Source organism: Tachysurus fulvidraco, chromosome 2, assembly GCF_022655615.1.
Source record: "Tachysurus fulvidraco isolate hzauxx_2018 chromosome 2, HZAU_PFXX_2.0, whole genome shotgun sequence".
Taxonomy (NCBI): domain Eukaryota; kingdom Metazoa; phylum Chordata; class Actinopteri; order Siluriformes; family Bagridae; genus Tachysurus; species Tachysurus fulvidraco.
In genome coordinates this window covers 43,526,366-43,545,891 of record NC_062519.1, presented here as the reverse complement: position 1 = coordinate 43,545,891, position 19,526 = coordinate 43,526,366, and the positions used below count along the sequence as shown (strand labels likewise).

The window sequence follows — 19,526 nt, the reverse complement described above, 5'->3', positions numbered from 1 at the left end:
CAGATACCATTTTGTAGAATTAAATGGTGAATCCTCCAGTTTATTACCAGTTAATTATGGGGTCCCTCAAGGATCAGTTCTAGGACCTCTGCTTTTCTCTATATACATGCTTCCATTAGGGAACATTATTAGAAGACATGGGATTAGTTTCCATTGTTATGCTGATGACACACAGTTATATATCTCATCAAAACCAGATGAAATAGCCACAGTGTCCAAATTAACTCAGTGCCTTAGAGAGATAAAAGACTGGATGAGCTGCAACTTTCTATTGTTAAACTTCGATAAGACAGAAATACTACTCATAGGTCCAAAAACCAGTGCACAGAAACTCTCACAACTTAACTCGACAAGTAGCTCGACAGTGAAAGACCTGGTGTTTATTACACAGTAACTTGTCTTTTAAAAATCATATCGCCCATACTACCAAAACAGCCTTCTTCACCTTAGAAATATTGCCAAGCTGAGAAACATCCTGTCTGTATCTGATGCTGAGAAGCTAGTTCATGCCTTCATGACCTCTAGACTGGACTATTGTAATGCATTACTAGGTGGTTGTCCTGCATCTTTAATAAATAGGTTACAGTTAGTCCAAAATGCAGCTGCCAGAGTTCTCACTAGGACAAGAAAGTATGACCATATAACCCCAATGTTATCATCTCTACACTGGCTACCTGTTAAGTTTAGAACTGATTACAAACTGCTGCTACTTACGTACAAGGCTCTTAATGGTTTAGCTCCCATGTATCTAACTAGTCTTCTAACACGTTACAATCCTTCACGCTCTCTGACATCACAAAACTCAGGACTTCTGCTAGTTCCCAGAATATCTAAGTCTACTAAAGGTGGTAGAGCGTTTTCTTATTTAGCTCCCAAACTTTGGAATAGTCTTCCTGATAGTGTTCGGGGCTCAGACACACTTTCCCAGTTTAAATGTAGATTAAAAACTCATCTCTTCAGTCAGGCGTACACATAATACATCCCATAGTATCATGCACCAGTACATCAGACCTGCACATTTTTATGAACAGCAGATATGTTAATCCCTTTCCACTGCTTCTCTCTTTGTACCCATCCCGAGGCATCCAGACACTGTACCAGCTCCCAACGTCCTCTGTGGGACGAAGCCTTTGGACGTCCACTGACCCGAGGCCGACTCTAAGAATCCTGAGACATCTCCAGTTAGACTCTGTGGTACTCAGGAGATCAGAAGTCCTTGAACCTCACACCAATACAACATTTAACTGACTGTATATTACAATCACACCCCCAGTGTCACCCATATGAGGATGGGTTCCCCCTTGAGTCCGGTTCCTCTCAAGGTTTCTTCCTTTACCAATTTAAGGCAGTTTTTCCTTGCCACTGCTGCCTGAGTCACCTCAGACTTGCTCATAGGGGAATAAATACATACACACTGTGAACTATATACATCTAATAATAATCTAGAATTTTTATTCTGTTAATTCTTATTTCTTTTTTATTCGTTAATTCCTTTATCATTAATTATGTTTACCTTCTGCTCTGTGTTTATGTTCTGTAAAGCTGCTTTGAGACAATGTCTATTGTAAAAAGCGCTATACAAATAAACTTGAATTGAATTGAATTGAATTGAGTTGCTATGACAACGATGTGGATGGAGTGGCCCATGGTGGAGGTGGGGTTATGGTATGAACAGGCGTATGTTATGAACAACGAAGCATGTTTGGGATGCTCTGGATCGGCGTATATACGACAGCGTGTTCCAGCTCCTGCCAAAATCCAGCAACTTCACACAGACAATGAAGACGAGTGGACCAACATTCCACAGGTCACAATCAACAACCTGATCTACTCTATGTGTTGGAGATGTGTGTGGTGGTAACACCAGATACTGACTGGATTTCAGACCCCCAAACAGTAAAACTGCACATTTTAGAGTTTATTATGTGGACAAGCCTAAAGCACACCTGTGTAATAATCATGATGTCTAATCAGCATCTTGACATCACCCCTGTGAGGTGGACAGATTGTCTCCCAACAGGAGAAGTGCTCACTAACACAGATTTAGACAGATTTGTGAACAATATGTGAGAGAAATTGGCCTTTTGTTTACATAGAAAAAGTCTGAAATCTTTGTGTTCAGCTCATGAAAAATGGGACAAAAACAAAAGTGTTGTGTTTATAATTTAGTGCAGTGTATTTTATATGTCCATAAAACGTGACTCTGCTCTTCCACACTCGTGTCTCAACTATTGTTTAAATGAAATAAACTCTTGGTTTTCCTCCAACTTTCTCAAAATTCTCAAAAGTTCCCCTTATAGGTTCAAAATCTACTCTGTCCAAGTCCAACAGTCTCTTCTTTATATTGATGCTTCCTCCTGCCTCTAGAGTCGAATTCTCTCTAATTATTATTATTATTATTATTATTATTATTATTATTATTATTATTATTATTATTATTATAAAAATGTTTCCTCTAACGAGTATAAAACTTTTTAAAGTCAGTTTTCTATGAAAGACTATTTACATGAACTCCACTCTGTATCACCTTCAGGTCAGAACATCCCAAAGTCCATATTAGAGTGTGTTCAGTTTCTCTCTAACACTGTAACAGTAGAACAGTTATATTCACATTTACTTACATTGCTTTACTGGATGCTGTAATCACAGGCATCATCTTCAGAACAACATCTTCTGTTATCTTATCTGTACTGAAATATTTACTCTGGTCAAACTCATCCAGCTCCTGTGCTGATGTCAGTAACACAAACACCAGAGCAGAAAGCTGTGAAGAAGAAAGTTCACTTTGTTTTCCAGATTTCAGGTAATGTTGGATTTCCTCCACTAGAGAATCATCACCCAGTTCATTCAGACAGTGGAACAGATTGATGGATTTCTCTGTAGGAAGACCTTCACTTATCTTCTTCTTTATGTACTGAACTGTTTCCTGTGTGCTCTGAGGGTTACTTCCTGTCTGTGTTACTAAAACATGTAAGAGTTTCTGATTGGACTCCAGTGAGAGACCCAGAAGAAAGCGAAGGAAAAGATCCAGATGTCCAGTCTGACTGTGTAAAGTCTGATCTACAGCACTGTTGTGTACACCTGAGATTGTGTTTTCTTCCATCCACCTGTTATAACCCTGATTCTGTTTAAGAACATTTCTCTTCTCCTTCATGAAGGTCAGGTGCACATACAGAGCTGCGAGATGCTCCTGAATGCTCAGATGAACAAAGCAGTACACTTTACTGTGGTGAAGCCCAAACTCCTCTCTGAAGATCTGAGTACACACACCTGAGTACACTGCTGCTTCTCTCACATCAATACCACACTCTCTCAGGTCTTCATCATAGAAGATCAGGTTCCCTTTCTTCAGCTGCTGAAAAGCCAGTTGTCCCAGTTTAAGAAGCATTTCTTCATCACTCTCCTGCTTCTTTGAGTATTTTTCTCTTATGATGTTTGTCTGAATGATGAGGAAGTGTGTGTACATTTGAGTCAGAGTCTTGGGGATCTCTCCACTCTCTGCTTCACCCAACATTCTCTCTAGAACAGTGGCTGTAATCCAGCAGAAGACTGGGATGTGACACATGATGTAGAGGCTTCTTAATGACTTCAGGTGTGTGATGATGTTATTGGCCAGGCTCTGATCACTGATCCTCTTCCTGAAGTACTCCTCCTTCTGTGGGTCATTGAACCCTCGTACCTCTGTGACTCGATCCACACACTCAGAGGGGATTTGATCAGCTGCTGCAGGTCTGGAGGTGATCCAGATGAGAGCAGAGGGAAGCAGATTCCCTTTGATCAGGTTTATCAGCAGCACAGGCACTGATGCTGATTCAGTTACATCACACACTCTCACTGTGTTCTGGAAATCTAGAGGAAAACGACACTCGTCCAATCCGTCAAAAATGAACAGAACCTTTTCCAAACTGGACGTTTCTGTTTCTTTTGTTTCCTTAAAAAACACATGAAGAAGCTCCATCAGGCTCAGTTTCTGGTCCTTCATCAAGTTCAGCTCTCTGAAAGGAAGTGGAAATATGAGGTGGACGTCCTGATTTACTTTCCCTTCAGCCCAGTCCACAATGAACTTCTGCACAGAGACGGTTTTTCCGATGCCAGCGACTCCCTTTGTCAGCACAGTTCTGATGGGTTTGTCTTGTTTAGATGATGTATTTGTCAGCACAGTTCTGATGGGTTTGTCTTGTTTAGATGATGTATTTGTCAGCACAGTTCTGATGGGTTTGTCTTGTTTAGATGATGTATTTGTCAGCACAGTTCTGATGGGTTTGTCTTGTTTAGATGATGTATTTGTCAGCACAGTTCTGATGGGTTTGTCTTGTTCAGATGATGTATTTGTCAGCACAGTTCTGATGGGTTTGTCTTGTTTAGATAAAGGCTTAAAGATGTCATTGCATTTGATTGGTGTTTCCTCTGTTGTTCTTCTCCTGGATGCTGCCTCCATCTGTCTCACCTCATGTTCATTATTGACTTGTCCACTGTCTCCCTCTGTGATGTAGAGCTCTGTGTAGATCTCATTCAGGAGTGTTTGGGTTCCCAGGTTTATTATCACTCCATTCAAACACTGAAACTTCTTCATCAGATTTAATTTGAACTTTTTCTGGAATTCATTTCCACCAGCAGATTCTGGGTCGTACCTGTGATATGGAGAAGCAGGAAGACACGGGGTTCATTTATTAGACTTCATCATCTGTTTTCAGTAATCTAATCACTCTGTAGTATACAGACTATTATTTGGACACTTAAGCCATATTTGAATGCCATCGTATGAATTTCACTGCATTCCAAAACGTCATTTGAAGAAAGAAACCACAAGCAAACATTCCAATCACAACATTTCCCAATAAACAGACTGAGCGATATTTAAACACATAATAGTGGCTTTATTACAGTCAGAGTTCTAGTGTTGTAGTATTTAGTTTGTCCCCCTGTTTATCTCGTTAAATTACCCTTTAAGTGTAACTTTAGCATTGACATTAAAAGTTAAGAGATGTTACCTGTGTAGAAGTGAGGAGTCTACAGCTTTAACCTCCAGATGATGATCCATAGGCTCATGACTCTTCATGGAGATACAGCTGTGTGTTGGTGATTCTGATCTCTTTCCCTGGAGTTTACTGTACAACATTATGGACACGTCTTTAATTATTTATTTACAATCTTTACAGTTTTTAACTCACTTGATAACTGAATGTGGATTTTTACATACAATAAACAGAATGACTTTTTAATGCTCAATGGTGACTGTGGTAGCTTTTTTCACTAGTGGAGCCTTTATTTAAGTTCATTTTATATTTACACACTAAACACACTGCAGCACAGAAACTAAGAGTCCAAACCCATTCCAGTAGCACACTGCCCCTGTGCACAAAGGACCTGCAAACTGGATTCTGTACCCTTTCTCTATAGTATCTAGACCCCATTGAGAAACACTTGGAAGGTAGCGTAGGCCAGGCGAACCCCAGAGTCGAGGCTCCCCGGAATCCCAGCCCTGAATGTAGGGTTTTCTTTTTGTAACTCCTGCCATAGACGCCCTCTTAGGTCCTGTCTAGACTGATGGGGCTGGCCTTGGCTTGCTGACCGGACACCTTTCCTTATGATAGAGAGCCCGGTAAGCAACACAAGCCTGCTATTCAGCTAAACTAACACTTTTACGTTTAAACTTCAGATGATTCTTATGACTTGTTTCCTGTCATTAGCTCAATAATAATAAGCAGTGGTCTCGCCTGCAATGACTGAACACACAGCAACCCCCAAACTACCACACTAACATGTGAATTTTACTGTATTACAAAACAACATGTCAAACCAAGTGCTAATTATATTAAAGGTGCGGTGTACGTTGTTTGAGAAATGCTTTAGAAAACTGAGTCGGGCCGACAAACAAAACAAACGTGTAGCCAATGAGTAGAAAGGGGCGTGTCTTGTCAATATGGGCGGAGAGTGTGTTCAGTGCGCATGTGTGTGCGCATGTGTGACATTAGCATAAAGAGACGTGTCTTGTCAATATGGGCGGAGAGAGTGTTCGGTGCGCATGTGTGACATTAGCATAAAGAGGCGTGTCTTGTCAATATGGGCGGAGAGTGTGTTCAGTGCGCATGTGTGTGCGCATGTGTGACATTAGCATAAAGAGGCGTGTCTTGTCAATATGGGCGGAGAGAGTGTTCGGTGCGCATGTGTGACATTAGCATAAAGAGGCGTGTCTTGTCAATATGGGCGGAGAGTGTGTTCAGTGCGCATGTGTGTGCGCATGTGTGACATTAGCATAAAGAGGCGTGTCTTGTCAATATGGGCGGAGAGAGTGTTCGGTGCGCATGTGTGACATTAGCATAAAGAGGCGTGTCTTGTCAATATGGGCGGAGAGTGTGTTCAGTGCGCATGTGTGTGCGCATGTGTGACATTAGCATAAAGAGGCGTGTCTTGTCAATATGGGCGGAGAGAGTGTTCGGTGCGCATGTGTGACATTAGCATAAAGAGGCGTGTCTTGTCAATATGGGCGGAGAGTGTGTTCAGTGCGCATGTGTGTGCGCATGTGTGACATTAGCATAAAGAGGCGTGTCTTGTCAATATGGGCGGAGAGAGTGTTCGGTGCGCATGTGTGACATTAGCATAAAGAGGCGTGTCTTGTCAATATGGGCGGAGAGAGTGTTCAGTGCGCATGTGTGACATTAGCATAAAGAGCTATATGGGCGGAGAGAGTCTTGTCAATATGGGCGGAGAGAGTGTTCAGTGCGCTTGTGTGACATTAGCATAAAGAGGAGTGTCTTATCAATATGGGCGGAGAGAGTGTTCAGTGCGCATGTGTGACATTAGCCGAAAGTGATTGAAACATTGACATGGAGGATAAAAACGAAAAGTGAAGAAAGGCTTACAATAAGACAAGAAGCAGGACGTGTTAATATAGGATCAGATTTCCAGCGCTGGAGAGAACTGAACATGTTCCATGTTAAACAGAGCTAAACCTCACGCTACAACACACAGTACTACACAAACACATCTGTATTACCACAGTATTACTCATTGTGTTCATTTACTGATAAAAATACCCCCTCAGCCAGCTGCCCCAGCAGGTTCCCCCATAATAGTTGCCTGGGTTACGTATGTATGTGTAGGCGGAGCTACCAAAACAGGGGTGACACCCATTTGGGGTAGGGGCGTGTTTGTTTTGGTGAAAAATGTCAACATTGGCTTTCAAACATCGTGCACCGCACCTTTAAACACATTTTCCCCCAAACACATTTCCAAATAAAAGATTAAATAATACAAAAAGTATTTGGACACAACAGTGGCTCCATTACTGTGTTTCAGTATTTATTTTGTCCTGTTTATGTAGTTAAACTTCCCTTTAAATTTGACTTTAGCAGTGACATTAACAGTGAGGAGACGTTACCTTTGTAGAAGTGATGAGTCTCCATCTTTAAAGTTAATAGGAATCGAAATAGACACATCACTCTTCATAGAGATACAGCTGTGTGTTGGTGATTCTGATCTCTTACTCTTGGGTTTACTGTACAACATTATACACAGTCCTTTAGTCATTTATATACACACTTTATTTTACTTACATTATATTTCCCTTTAAATGTGACTTTAGCAGTGACATTAACAGTGAGGAGACGTTACCTGTGTAGAAGTGATGAGTCTCCATCTTTAAACCTCAGAGGAACCTCGATAGACTGATCACCCATCATGGAGATACAGCTGTGTGTTGGTGATTCTGATCTCTTACTCTGTTGTTTACTGTACAACATTATACACAGTCCTTTAGTCATTTATATACACACTTTATTTTACTTACAGTTACCCATGAAATTATAACATTAACCTGGATATTGATTTTGTCTTTTATTCCTCTCGTGCAGTGTGTGTGTGTGTGTGTGTGTGTGTGTGTGTGTGTGTGTGTGTGTGTGTGTGTGTGTGTGTGTGTGTGGTCAATCTGTAAAAAGCAAACAATTCAGAATTACATTTTAACAGCTTTAGATTGTAAGCATTAAATTATGCTAATAAATCAAGATATAATAATCTCTATGATGCTGAGATCACATATTTGCAGGAAATTAGTTATTTGTGTTAAACATTATCACACATTTGTCTCTGCATCACAAACACATACTGAACATTGTTTAGCAACTAAATGCAACAACATGTATATTGCATGAATATTGACAAGCAATATAAAAACAGTAAATGTCCACACAAACATATGCGTATAACATTAGACGCTAATTACAAATAGCGATCTACATAACAACATCTCAGGAACTATCAATTCACTAAACAACATTAATAACTCAGCACGCTAGGAATATATAGCTTTAAATTACTGTTTCGAACTGGAAATGTTATATAAGTTCTAACAAGGTTTTAACATGACAACAACACGGCTTTTTCTCTGTGTTTTTTTTTCTAACTAACTGCAACCTTTTTTTTCTAAGCAATCACATGTGTCTTTATCACGTGTCTATCATGAGCTTTAAACACACTGATCCCTTTCCCATAGATGTTATAACTCCTTGTATTAATGAAATAAACATATGGATGACCAAGAACTCCCTCAAACTAAATACAGATAAAACAGATCTGCTCTTAGTCGGCCCTCCTAAATGTACTTCATCTCTTAATATTGATCAAATTAATATCACTGGCTGTCGTGTAAAACCCCCAACCACTATCAAAAACCTGGGCATAGTGTTTGATTCTTCTGTCTTTCTCCTCTCACATCTCATCTCTCACCAAATCTGCCTTCTTTTATCTACAAAATATTGCCCGATTACGCCCAAGTTTAAATATCAGTGATGCCGAGACCCTTGTCCATGCTTTCATTACCTCCTGTCTAGATTACTGTAATGCACTTTTTTATGGTTTACTATCAACTTCTTTAAAGAAACTCCAATATATGCAGAATTCAGCAGTAAGAGTGTTAACACACACACAGAAATCCCCCCACATCACCCCCATCTTATACAGTTTACATTGGCTCACAGTTAGTTTCTGTATTCAATATAAAGTTCTCCTCACTACATTTAAAGCTCTCCATCGCTCCTGTCCACAATATATCACAGATCTCCTTCACACATATACCCCTGCCCCTGCACTTAGGTCCTCTGACTCTAATTTATTAGAGGTTCCTCATTATAGGCTTTAGGCTTTATTATAGGAATTCTCTCCCCAGAACATTCGAGACCTGGCGTCTTTACAGGATTTCAAAACTAATCTGAAAACTTATCTTTTCACTTCCTGTTATTCAAATTCTCAAGTCCATTGACATGGTTTTGTGTCTCTATTTGTCTCTTCTGTATTGTCTACTAGAATGTTTGTTGCTCTAATGTACATGTTTGTTGATTGGGATGTTTTGATGTTGTGTTTCCTTTTCTATGGTGTATGTGTATGTTGTGTATACGTATAGTGATGTTTACTAAACCTCCTTAATTCTGTTTCATTGTATATCACATCATGTAAAGAGTCACTGAGATTGTTGAAAGGTTCTTTATAAAATAAACTTATTATTATTATTATTATTATTATTATTATTATTATTATTATTATTATTATTATTTAATTTTACATTTTGATTGGGACTTTTTTAGAAGGGCAAAGAGTGGGGCATGCTTTCATTCATTTTTAAAATTTGCATTACTTTGCATCAGGGGCAGTTCTAGGGTTTCATCTTTAGGGGTTTTATCCCTCAGTGAGAATTTAAAACAAGAAGAGTTTTATATTATATATTATATGACTACATAGTAAGCCAAAAGTTATGGTATTATTTAAAATGGCAAAAGTGGACACCAAAATTTTATGCATGATGTAATGATGTCAGTCTTGAATCAGATCAGTTCATGTGTGTGTGTGTTCTCTACAAACAGTGTGTCCGATGAATGCAGTGATTGTTTGCATTAATATTTAGTTTGTGCTACAACTCTGGTAATAAGAATAGTGACATTTCACTGCTTTTGGTTGCCGTCTTTGCGTCTTTCCGCCGATTAACGTCCGCACCGCTGTCTCTATGGAAACGGGCAGGAATAAAGCGCGTCTCAGTTCTTAGTCGAGTCTGACACTTATCAGCCAATCAAAAAAAGGGGCACAATAGCCAATCAGAAAATAGCACTATCTGGGAAAGATTTAACACAACAACTGATGAAAAAAATTGGGGTTGCGGTTGGGTGGGAGGTGGGGGGGTGGAGAGGTCACGCTTGCCTGTCTTCAAAACTTGAGAGCCCTGGTCATGAATACAAAGAGGACTCAATTAGACATTGAACATTTTATTTGAAAGTAACCTTCAACCCAGCGTCTTTTTTGTTAAGGTCAGTTCAAACTGTTCAAAATATTTTTGTTTGCCTGCAGATATAAAATTTTGTTTATTCGGTAGCAGTTCATTGATTTCATAAATGCAACACACTACAGTTTTTTCTATACTTTCCATAAAGGCAAAAAACGATATATGCAGTGTTCTCTTCATTTTAGATGTCAAAATGGTTTCGTGGCTCCCTGGGGTATTTTTTCTGTGGGAAACGGGTCCAAATGGCTCTTTGAGTGTTTAAGGTTGCCGACCCCTGGGCTAGACTAACACTTTTACATTCAAACTCTAGATGATTATTATGACTTGTTTCCTGTCATTAGCTCAATAATGCTAAGCAGTCGTCTCGCCTGCAATGACTGAACACACAGAAAACTACCACACTAACATATGAATTTCACTGTATTACAAAACAACATGTCAAACCAAGTGCTACTTATATTAAAGGTGCGGTGTACGTTGTTTGAGAAATGCTTCAGAAAACTGAGTTGGGCCGACAAACAAAACAAACGTGTAGCCAAAGAGCATAAAGGGGTCTTGTCAATATGCGGCGCAGAGAGTGTTCATTGCGCATGTGTGACATTAGCAGAAAGCAATTAAAACATTGACATGAAGGATAAAAACATTAGGCGAAAAAAGGCTTACGATAAGACAAGAAGCAGGACGTGTTAATATAGGATCAGATTTCCAGCGCTAGAGGGAACTGAACATGTTCCATGTTAAACAGAGCTAAACCTCACGCTACAACACACAGTTCTACAAAAACACATTTGTATTACCACAGTATTACTCATTGTGTTCATTTACTGATAAAAATACCCCCTCAGCCAGCTGCCCCAGCAGGTTCTGCCATAATAGCCTGGGTTGCGTATGTATGTGTGGGCGGAGCTATCAATCCAGGGGTGACACCCATTTGGGTTAGGGGCGTGTTTGTTTTGGTGATTTCAAATGTCAGCATTGGCTTTCAAACATCATGCACCGCTCCTTTAAACACATTTTTCCCCAAACACATTTCCAAATAAAAGATTAAATAACACAAAAAGTATTTGGACACACAACAGTGGCTCCATTACTGTGTTTCAGTATTTATTTTGTCCTGTTTATGTAGTTAAACTTCCCTTTAAATGTGACTTTAGCAGTGACATTAACAGTGAGGAGATGTTACCTGTGTAGAAGTGATGAGTCTCCATCTTTAAACCTCAGAGGAGGCTCCATAGACTGATCACCCATCATGGAGATACAGCTGTGTGTTGGTGATTCTGATCTCTTACTCTGGAGTTTACTGTACAACATTATACACAGTCCTTTAGTCATTTATATACACACTTTATTTTACTTACATTTACACATGAAATGATAACATTAACTTGGATACTGATTTTGTCTTTTATTCCTCTTGTGCAGAACTCACAATGTACACATTTGGTCGTTGTTTCTGTAGTTTAATTTGTTTTGTTTTTTTGCACATTTATGTATATATAATGGATACTATATATATAATGTGTGCATGTGTGTGTGTGTGTGGTCAATCTGTAAAAAGCAAACAATTCAGAATTACTATACAGTATTGTTCACATAACCAAATACATTTCTACAAACATTTTAACAGCTATAGATCGTAAGCATTAAATTAGATAAACCATTATTTTGAATTGTAATAATATCTCACAATTTTATTTATTTATATATTTATTTAAAAAGCCTAAATAGTAATGTGACCAAACTTTTGGGTGTTACAGTAATTCTGTATGATAACAGTAAACTAGCAGAATGTAGAAGAACATATACTGTATACTGTGTACTAGGTTATAGTTTGTTTGAACAAGCATGCTGATTAAGGAGTATTTATTCATCTAACTCTTTTCTAATTCATTTGCATCAACTGTAAAACATTTTTACATTCCAGAATATTACAGTTGTTTATTTATTTATATACCTGTGTATTGCATTACATAAGTGTTTTTACTAGCTTTCTTTCTAATCATCTACAGAACAAAGCCACACACACCATCTCATGTGTGGATACATTTCAGCTCAGTTACTGTGGAAGGAAAGGCTGTGTACAGTTACAAATACTGTACAAACACCTGTGTTAATAATGTCACAAAGATGCAGAATCATACAGCCAAGTGCTCAAAGTTTCCCCAGGGCTCAAAACAAACAGCCCCAGGCAAGAGTTCATCTGCTTCCATTCACTTCCATTTTCACTGCTTCCAGTGAAAATGATTCAGATTCAGACGCCCTCTCGTCAGCTCATAGTCACTCTTGAATCAGAGGATTTGACACAATGGATGATCGTAGCCAGAGAAATGTTGATGAATGTTTTGCTCGAGCAATGTATGCTACTGGCTCACCTCTGATGCTCACAGCCAATGTCTACTGGAAGAGATTTCTGAATGTTCTTCTCCCCACATACACACCTCCCACCAGACATGCTTTATCTACTCATTTGCTGGATACTGAGTTCAACAGAGTGCAAGCAAAAGTCAAGCAAACCACTGACAAAGCAGATTGCATTTCAGTCATGATGAAATGTCAGATGCTGAGCTCAAACAAGAAATACAAACTGTCCTACCTGCTTCCCTGCTGCTCCAAGCAGAGGAAACTGCAGTGGTCAAATCAATGGAGAAGCACCAAGAGTTCTGCATAAAGCCAATACACACAGCAGCATACATGCTGGACCCAAAATATGAGTAAATCTAACTCTCTGCTGAAGAGATCAGCAGTGCTTACACTGTCATAACTGCCATGTCTCACCATCTGGGTCTTGATAAAAACAAAGTTCTTGGCAGTCTGGCAAAGTACTTTACCAAACAAGGCCTTTGAGAAGGGGATGGGATATGGCAGTCTTGCCAGCATGTACTTGCATCTTCCTGGTGGAAGGGACTTTGTGGATCTGAGGCCCTTGCACCGGTAGCCTCCATCATCCTTCAAATCCCACCAACATCTGCTGCCTCTGAGCGTAACTGCTCACTGTTTGAGAAAACACACAAAGGTTCACAACAGGCTCACAAATGCAACGGTTGAAAAACCGGTGGCCATCCGAGCAAACCTACGGCTCTCTGAGCCTGGCAAAGAGCCATCCTCAACAAGGCTAGACAGTGACACTGAAGATGAAGATGAGTCAAATGTTGGGGAAGTGGACATGGAGGATGTTGATGAGGTCCAGGAAGAAGCCATTGAGACCTAACCCTAACCCTTAAGATGCTAGCCCTATGGACATTCTAGCTAAATATAGCATGTCGGCTACAACAGCTTTAGGTATGCATGCCCCTATTAAAACAAGACAAGTACCTTCTTTGCGTACGTCTCCATGGTTCACGCCTGCCCTTCGTATTATGAAGGCTACTGGTCGACGCCTTGAGCGTCTTTATAAGAAAACTGGTTTAACCGTGCATTTCAGTACTTATAAGAACCATATTCACTTTACAAACCTGCTCTACAGACTGCTCGTACAACCTATTACTCTGGCCTTATTAATACGGCTACATCTCGGCCTAAAACACTGTTTTAGAAACTCACCCATCCACCTCCACCTGACAGCAGAGCACTGTGAGATATTTTTGCAATCTTTTCAAAATAAAATCAATAGTATATATAATCACTTCACCTCTAGCCTTTCCCCTACCCACTCTGATGAATTTGGTTCAGTTTCTACTCAACATACCTTTGATAACTTTCTCCCTCCCACCCCTGTATATATCTCTGAATTAATAGAGAAGTCTAATCCTTCCACGTGTCATCTGGATCCAGCCCCTACAAACTTACTTAAAAAATGCACCTCTGTTATTTCCGGTCCTATATCAACTTTAATCTCACAGCTACTCAGCTCAGGTTTAGTCCCACAAGAATTATAAACTGCATCAGTAACCCATATTCTAACGAAACCAGACCTGGACCCCTCTGTACTGACTAACTATAGACCAAGTTCCCATCTTCCATTCCTTTTGAAGCTCCTTGAAAAAGTCGTTGAATTCAGCAGTAAGAGTGTTAACACACACACAGAAATCCCCCCACATCACCCCCATCTTATACAGTTTACATTGGCTCACAATTAGTTTCTGTATTCAATATAAAGTTCTCCTCACTACATTTAAAGCTCTCCATCGCTCCTGTCCACAATATATCACAGATCTCCTTCACACATATACCCCTGCCCCTGCACTTAGGTCCTCTGACTCTAATTTATTAGAGGTTCCTCGTTATAGGCTGAAATCTTTTGGTGGTAGAACCTTCTGTATTGTGGCTCCCAGCCTCTGGACTTCTCTCCCCAGAACATTCGAGACCTGGCGTCTTTACAGGATTTCAAAACTAATCTGAAAACTTATCTGTTCACTTCCTGTTATTCAAATTCTCAAGTCCATTGACATGGTTTTGTGTCTCTATTTTTCTCTTCTGTATTGTCTACTAGAATGTTTGTTGCTCTAATGTACATGTTTGTTGATTGGGATGTTTTGATGTTGTGTTTCCTTTTCTATGGTGTATGTGTGTGGTATATTGTCCATGATCCTCACACCAATACAACATTTATCTGACTGTATATTACAATCACACCCCCAGTGTCACCCATATGAGGATGGGTTCCCCCTTGAGTCCGGTTCCTCTCAAGGTTTCTTCCTTTACCAATTTAAGGGAGTTTTTCCTTGCCACTGCTGCCTGAGTCACCTCAGACTTGCTCATAGGGGAATAAATACATACACATTGTGAACTATTTATATCTAATAATAATCTAGATTTTTTTTATTCTGTCAATTCTTTTACTTTTATTATTCATTATTTCCTTTATCATTAATTATGTTTACCTTCTGCTCTGTGTTTATGTTCTGTAAAGCTGCTTTGAGACAATGTCTATTGTAAAAAGCGCTATACAAATAAACTTGAACTGAATTGAATTGTGTATGTTGTGTATACGTATAGTGATGTTTACTAAACCTCCTTAATTCTGTTTGATTGTATATCACATCATGTGAAGAGTCCTTGAGATTGTTGAAAGGTGTTTATAAAATAATAATAATAATAATAATAATAATTATTATTATTATTATTATTATTATTATTATTATTATTTCATTTTACATTTTAATTTGGACTTTTTTAGAAGGGCAAGGGGTGGGGGATGTTTTCATTTTACAGCAATCATAGGGAAATAATGTTTATTACAATTAATAAGTTTATTACAAGCATAATAAAGTTTATTATGCTTTTGTGTTACTCAATGAAAGAATCAATTAAATTTCTACTTACAATTAAATCAGTCAAGACATCATTTTTAAAATTTGTATTACTTTGCATCAGGGGCAGTTCTAGGGTTTCATCTTTAGGGGTTTTATCCCTCAGTGAGAATTTAAAACAAGAAGAGTTTTATATTATATATTATATGACTACATAGTAAGCCAAAAGTTATGGTATTATTTAAAATGGCAAAAGTGGACACCAAAACTTTATGCATGATGTAATGATGTCAGTCTTGAATCAGATCAGTTCATGTGTGTGTATTCTCTATAAACAGTGTGTCCGATGAATGACGTCATTAATAAACTAATATTCACAAGACAAAGACCAAATCAATAAATGTTATTTTTATTTAGTATTAAATGGATTGTTTGCATTAATATTTAGTTTGTGCTACAACTCTGGTAATAAGAATAGTGACATTTCACTGCTTTTGGTTGACGTCTTTGCGTCTTTCCGCCGATTAACGTTATAAATAAACGCCTCCAGCTCTGACTGCGCGTGCACGCTGCGCGTTCCCGTGCTTCTCCATTTTAATAAAGCAGACAGCTGATATGGGGTCAGAATTGTTTCGTTATTCTGAATAAATACACTATGATCCACAAATAAATATAAAGAGTTTCACAAATATTTTTACAAATTTCACAAAAAGAAATGAAATTCACAAATAAATAAAATGGGATTTTAATAAGGATTTTATTTACTTTGTAACTCTATAATACACGACATTATGTAGCGACAACCGTGGTTTTAAATAGCTGTATGTTAAAATACCCCTATTATAATCCTTCTTATTAAAATCTATTAAATCCAAGTGTGGGAATAAAAGTTAATGTCGTTACGCAGTTTAACTAATAACAGTTGTACATATAGCTAACAAGGAAGAGCTACGATGAGCTAATGCTAAAGCTAGTTTTCGACATGAACAGAGGAAATAATAATAATAAACAAAGCTAAATATAAAAATACAGAATAATACCAGATATGTGGTGTATTAGCGGTGTTAAGTTACAACGGTGTTACATTTCATGTCGTTTATATGATTTAGTCAGCGAAAGAATAACAAGAACATAGTCGCCTAGGGCCGAAGCTCAAACCGCTCCATCCTCCCTATTTAAGCGCACTTGATTTGTGGTGCACAAACAGCGTTCTAGTGACCTACCTAGTGCACTACTTGTCAATACGAAACACAGCCACGAGACCCGTTAGCTAGCGCTGTATTGTTTGGGTAAGAATCGCTCCGTCATCGTTTACACTGAACAGACGCGTTGTTCCTTATCGTATTTTATATTCGTATGAAAATATCGATGTATAAAGGATTTAAACGTGTAGAAGTCCTCACCTTACGGTGGTGTTATAGCCTGTAGTCCGCTGTCGAACTATTCTTTCGCTTTCATTTAGAGGCTTAGTAGTGCGCATGCGCAGAGAGTGTGGCCTTGTGGTGCAATAAGTACTTCTTCTTTTTATATATATATATATATTATAATACAAAAGTCTACAAACAAAAAAGGCAAATAATCAGTCTACAAGAGTAAATAGTAGAAATAACAGGCGTGATATGATGTAAAGAGAAAACTAAACTATCACCAACCACCTTTTTATGTATCAACCAGCCCTGAATTGATATCCAGAAGAGTTTAGAGAAACAGCATGAAGAAAAGATATGATCCGTGTCTTCAGGATGGCTCTCACAGAAGGGACAGGGGACAATTTCTATATTAAATTATTGATTTAGGAATTAGTTAGAAGGATAAATCTCATGTAAAATTTTGAAGTTTGTTTCTTTTGCTTTAGGAGGAGCAGGAAAACTTAAATAAGCAGTTGTAAGATATTCTGTTCTGTTTAAGTCATGATCTCCTGTTTAATGTTACAACTCATTCACAACGTGTTTAACACAAACAATGACATTGTGACTGCTGTTAGAGACGTTTCCCAGATCATCAGCAGGAGTTTGTCATCAGTGTCTGTAACTTAGTCAGCAGTTTTACAGCCTGGTCACTGACAACACCTGCTCAGGACATGTAGTCTAGGGTCAGTGGGTCTCAAACTGGGGGCCCTGAGATGGTGCCAGGGGGCCCCGGGTCACTGACAACACCTGCTCAGGACATGTAGTCTAGGGCCAGTGGTTCTCAAACTGGGGGCCCTGAGATGGTTCCAGGGGGCCCCGGGTCACTGACAACACCTGCTCAGGACATGTAGTCTAGGGCCAGTGGTTCTCAAACTGGGGGCCCTGAGATGGTTCCAGGGGGCCCCGGGTCACTGACAACACCTGCTCAGGACATGTAGTCTAGGGCCAGTGGTTCTCAAACTGGGGGCCCTGAGATGGTGCCAGGGGGCCCCGGGTCACTGACAACACCTGGTCAGGACATGTAGTCTAGAGCCAGTGGTTCTCAAACTGGGGGCCCTGAGATGGTTCCATGGGGCCCCGGTTTTATGAAATTTTATAAAATAATGAATTTATCATAAATTAAATTTCAGGAAAATAAGGCTACTAACCTCCAGCACTACATTGTGTAATTTTATATGTTTTTTTTTAAGTCACAAATAAGGAGTACCATGGCAAATTCAATATAAAATATATATATATATTAATATAAAACTGTCTGATACAGCGCAATGTTTACTCTTGGCCCACGCCTCTAAGTCAACTTCACTTTGACTTCACAGAACAAAGTTTGGGCTCCTCTGGTCTAATCTAAAGGGTTCATATATGTATATATAGTATAGTACTCCTGAGCCCTGCCATATGGCTGCTTGGCCTCCATCCAGACCCACACACAGTACCCTGTCAGACGGCCTCACAGAGCCACATGTGAAAGCACCACCCTGTAACTCTCAGTGAACTGTCACTTCTTTGAAATTCTGCTATATCTGAAAATTACTGTGAATAAACTGCACATAAGACTGTTCTGTCCCCTCATGTCCTGTGTTCAATATGTAGTAAATAATGATAAAATCATATAAATATTAACTTTTATCCTCTGGCCTCTGCTACAAATGTAGTTTATGTACGATTCTGATTACTTCAATCTTTTTACAGTAAAAATTGCTGATTTCACATTTTAACCTCACTCAGTTCAGTGCCTTACAAACTGGTGCGTGACCTTTGCTATGGAAAATACAACCTGAGGTGTGCCACGTGTCTGTCTGTAGCTATCACCCTGTAAATAAACTTACACTGTAGATCAGCTGTGTGCTTTTCTATGGGAGACTTATACTGAACCCTCAATCTATCACTCATAAAAAGTCCTGTCCACACAAGTCTGGCCACCTCCATGCTCTTTGCTGGCTTAGTGGGCACAAGTGTGTAATGTTCACTGTGATGTATTAAAGTGCCTTCTTTTATGTCAACTGAAAGTCTTTTTCCTGTCCTCACTGACAGCTGGAGTGATCGTAATTTTTGGAAAGTCCTGCTTGTCTCCTTTGTCCTGTCGAAGTCCTCTTACAGTGACATTTCTGTAGCTTCTTGATAACATCGTGAAGATCTTGTCCTTCAAATTTTTAAAAGAGGTGTGTTAAATTTGAGTCTGTCTTAACTTTAAGGACCTCTTCATATCTCCATCCATTTCTATCTAGGAGACATCCCAGCTTTGTGAAGTTCTTACATTAAAAGATAACAAGCTCACACTCTAGCTAAAGAACACAGTCTGGTTTGAATTATGATGTTAAAAATTAAGGGTTCATTAGAAGTCCAGTTTCCTCGTTTGTTCAAGATACCTTTTTAAATGATTCCCTAGGCTTGTAGCACTGACTTATAAAATAGTGTAATCCAAACAGACTCATCAGAGACTCACCTCATCACCTGTCAAGGATCTCGCCCCCTATTTGCAGCTTTTCACCTACATGACCTACCCAACAAAAAGTGGTACAGCTCCAACATACTTTGACACACAGGGGTGAGCCTGGTCTCATTGGAAAGAAGAGATTCTCTAGTTTAGAATGGAAGGTTTTGATTTCCGTCTGAGTTGTTTACCTGATAAACTGATTGAATTTATTTCTCTGGAACATG

The 19,526-nt window shown here is 39.1% G+C and overlaps 1 protein-coding gene across 9 annotated transcripts; it reads right to left on the bottom strand.

The window, feature by feature from the left end:
- Positions 1 to 2,507: 2,507 nt before the first annotated feature.
- Positions 2,508 to 16,975, bottom strand: LOC125140756 (NLR family CARD domain-containing protein 3-like). Of its 9 annotated transcripts, none has more exons than XM_047810345.1 (7): positions 16,860 to 16,974; positions 11,451 to 11,567; positions 7,615 to 7,731; positions 7,382 to 7,498; positions 4,992 to 5,108; positions 4,330 to 4,631; positions 2,511 to 4,149 (listed from the first exon to the last, which is right to left on the bottom strand). In XM_047810345.1, the coding sequence occupies exons 1-7, from the start codon at positions 16,934 to 16,936 to the stop codon at positions 2,618 to 2,620; spliced, it is 2,379 nt and encodes a 792-aa protein (XP_047666301.1). In that variant the 5' UTR covers positions 16,937 to 16,974; the 3' UTR covers positions 2,511 to 2,617. The 9 variants fall into 9 exon arrangements, with proteins under 9 accessions (XP_047666308.1, XP_047666310.1, XP_047666301.1 ...); XM_047810349.1 differs by lacking the exon at positions 16,860 to 16,974 and adding an exon at positions 16,497 to 16,788; XM_047810348.1 differs by lacking the exon at positions 11,451 to 11,567 and having other exon boundaries at positions 16,860 to 16,959.
- Positions 16,976 to 19,526: the final 2,551 nt, after the last annotated feature.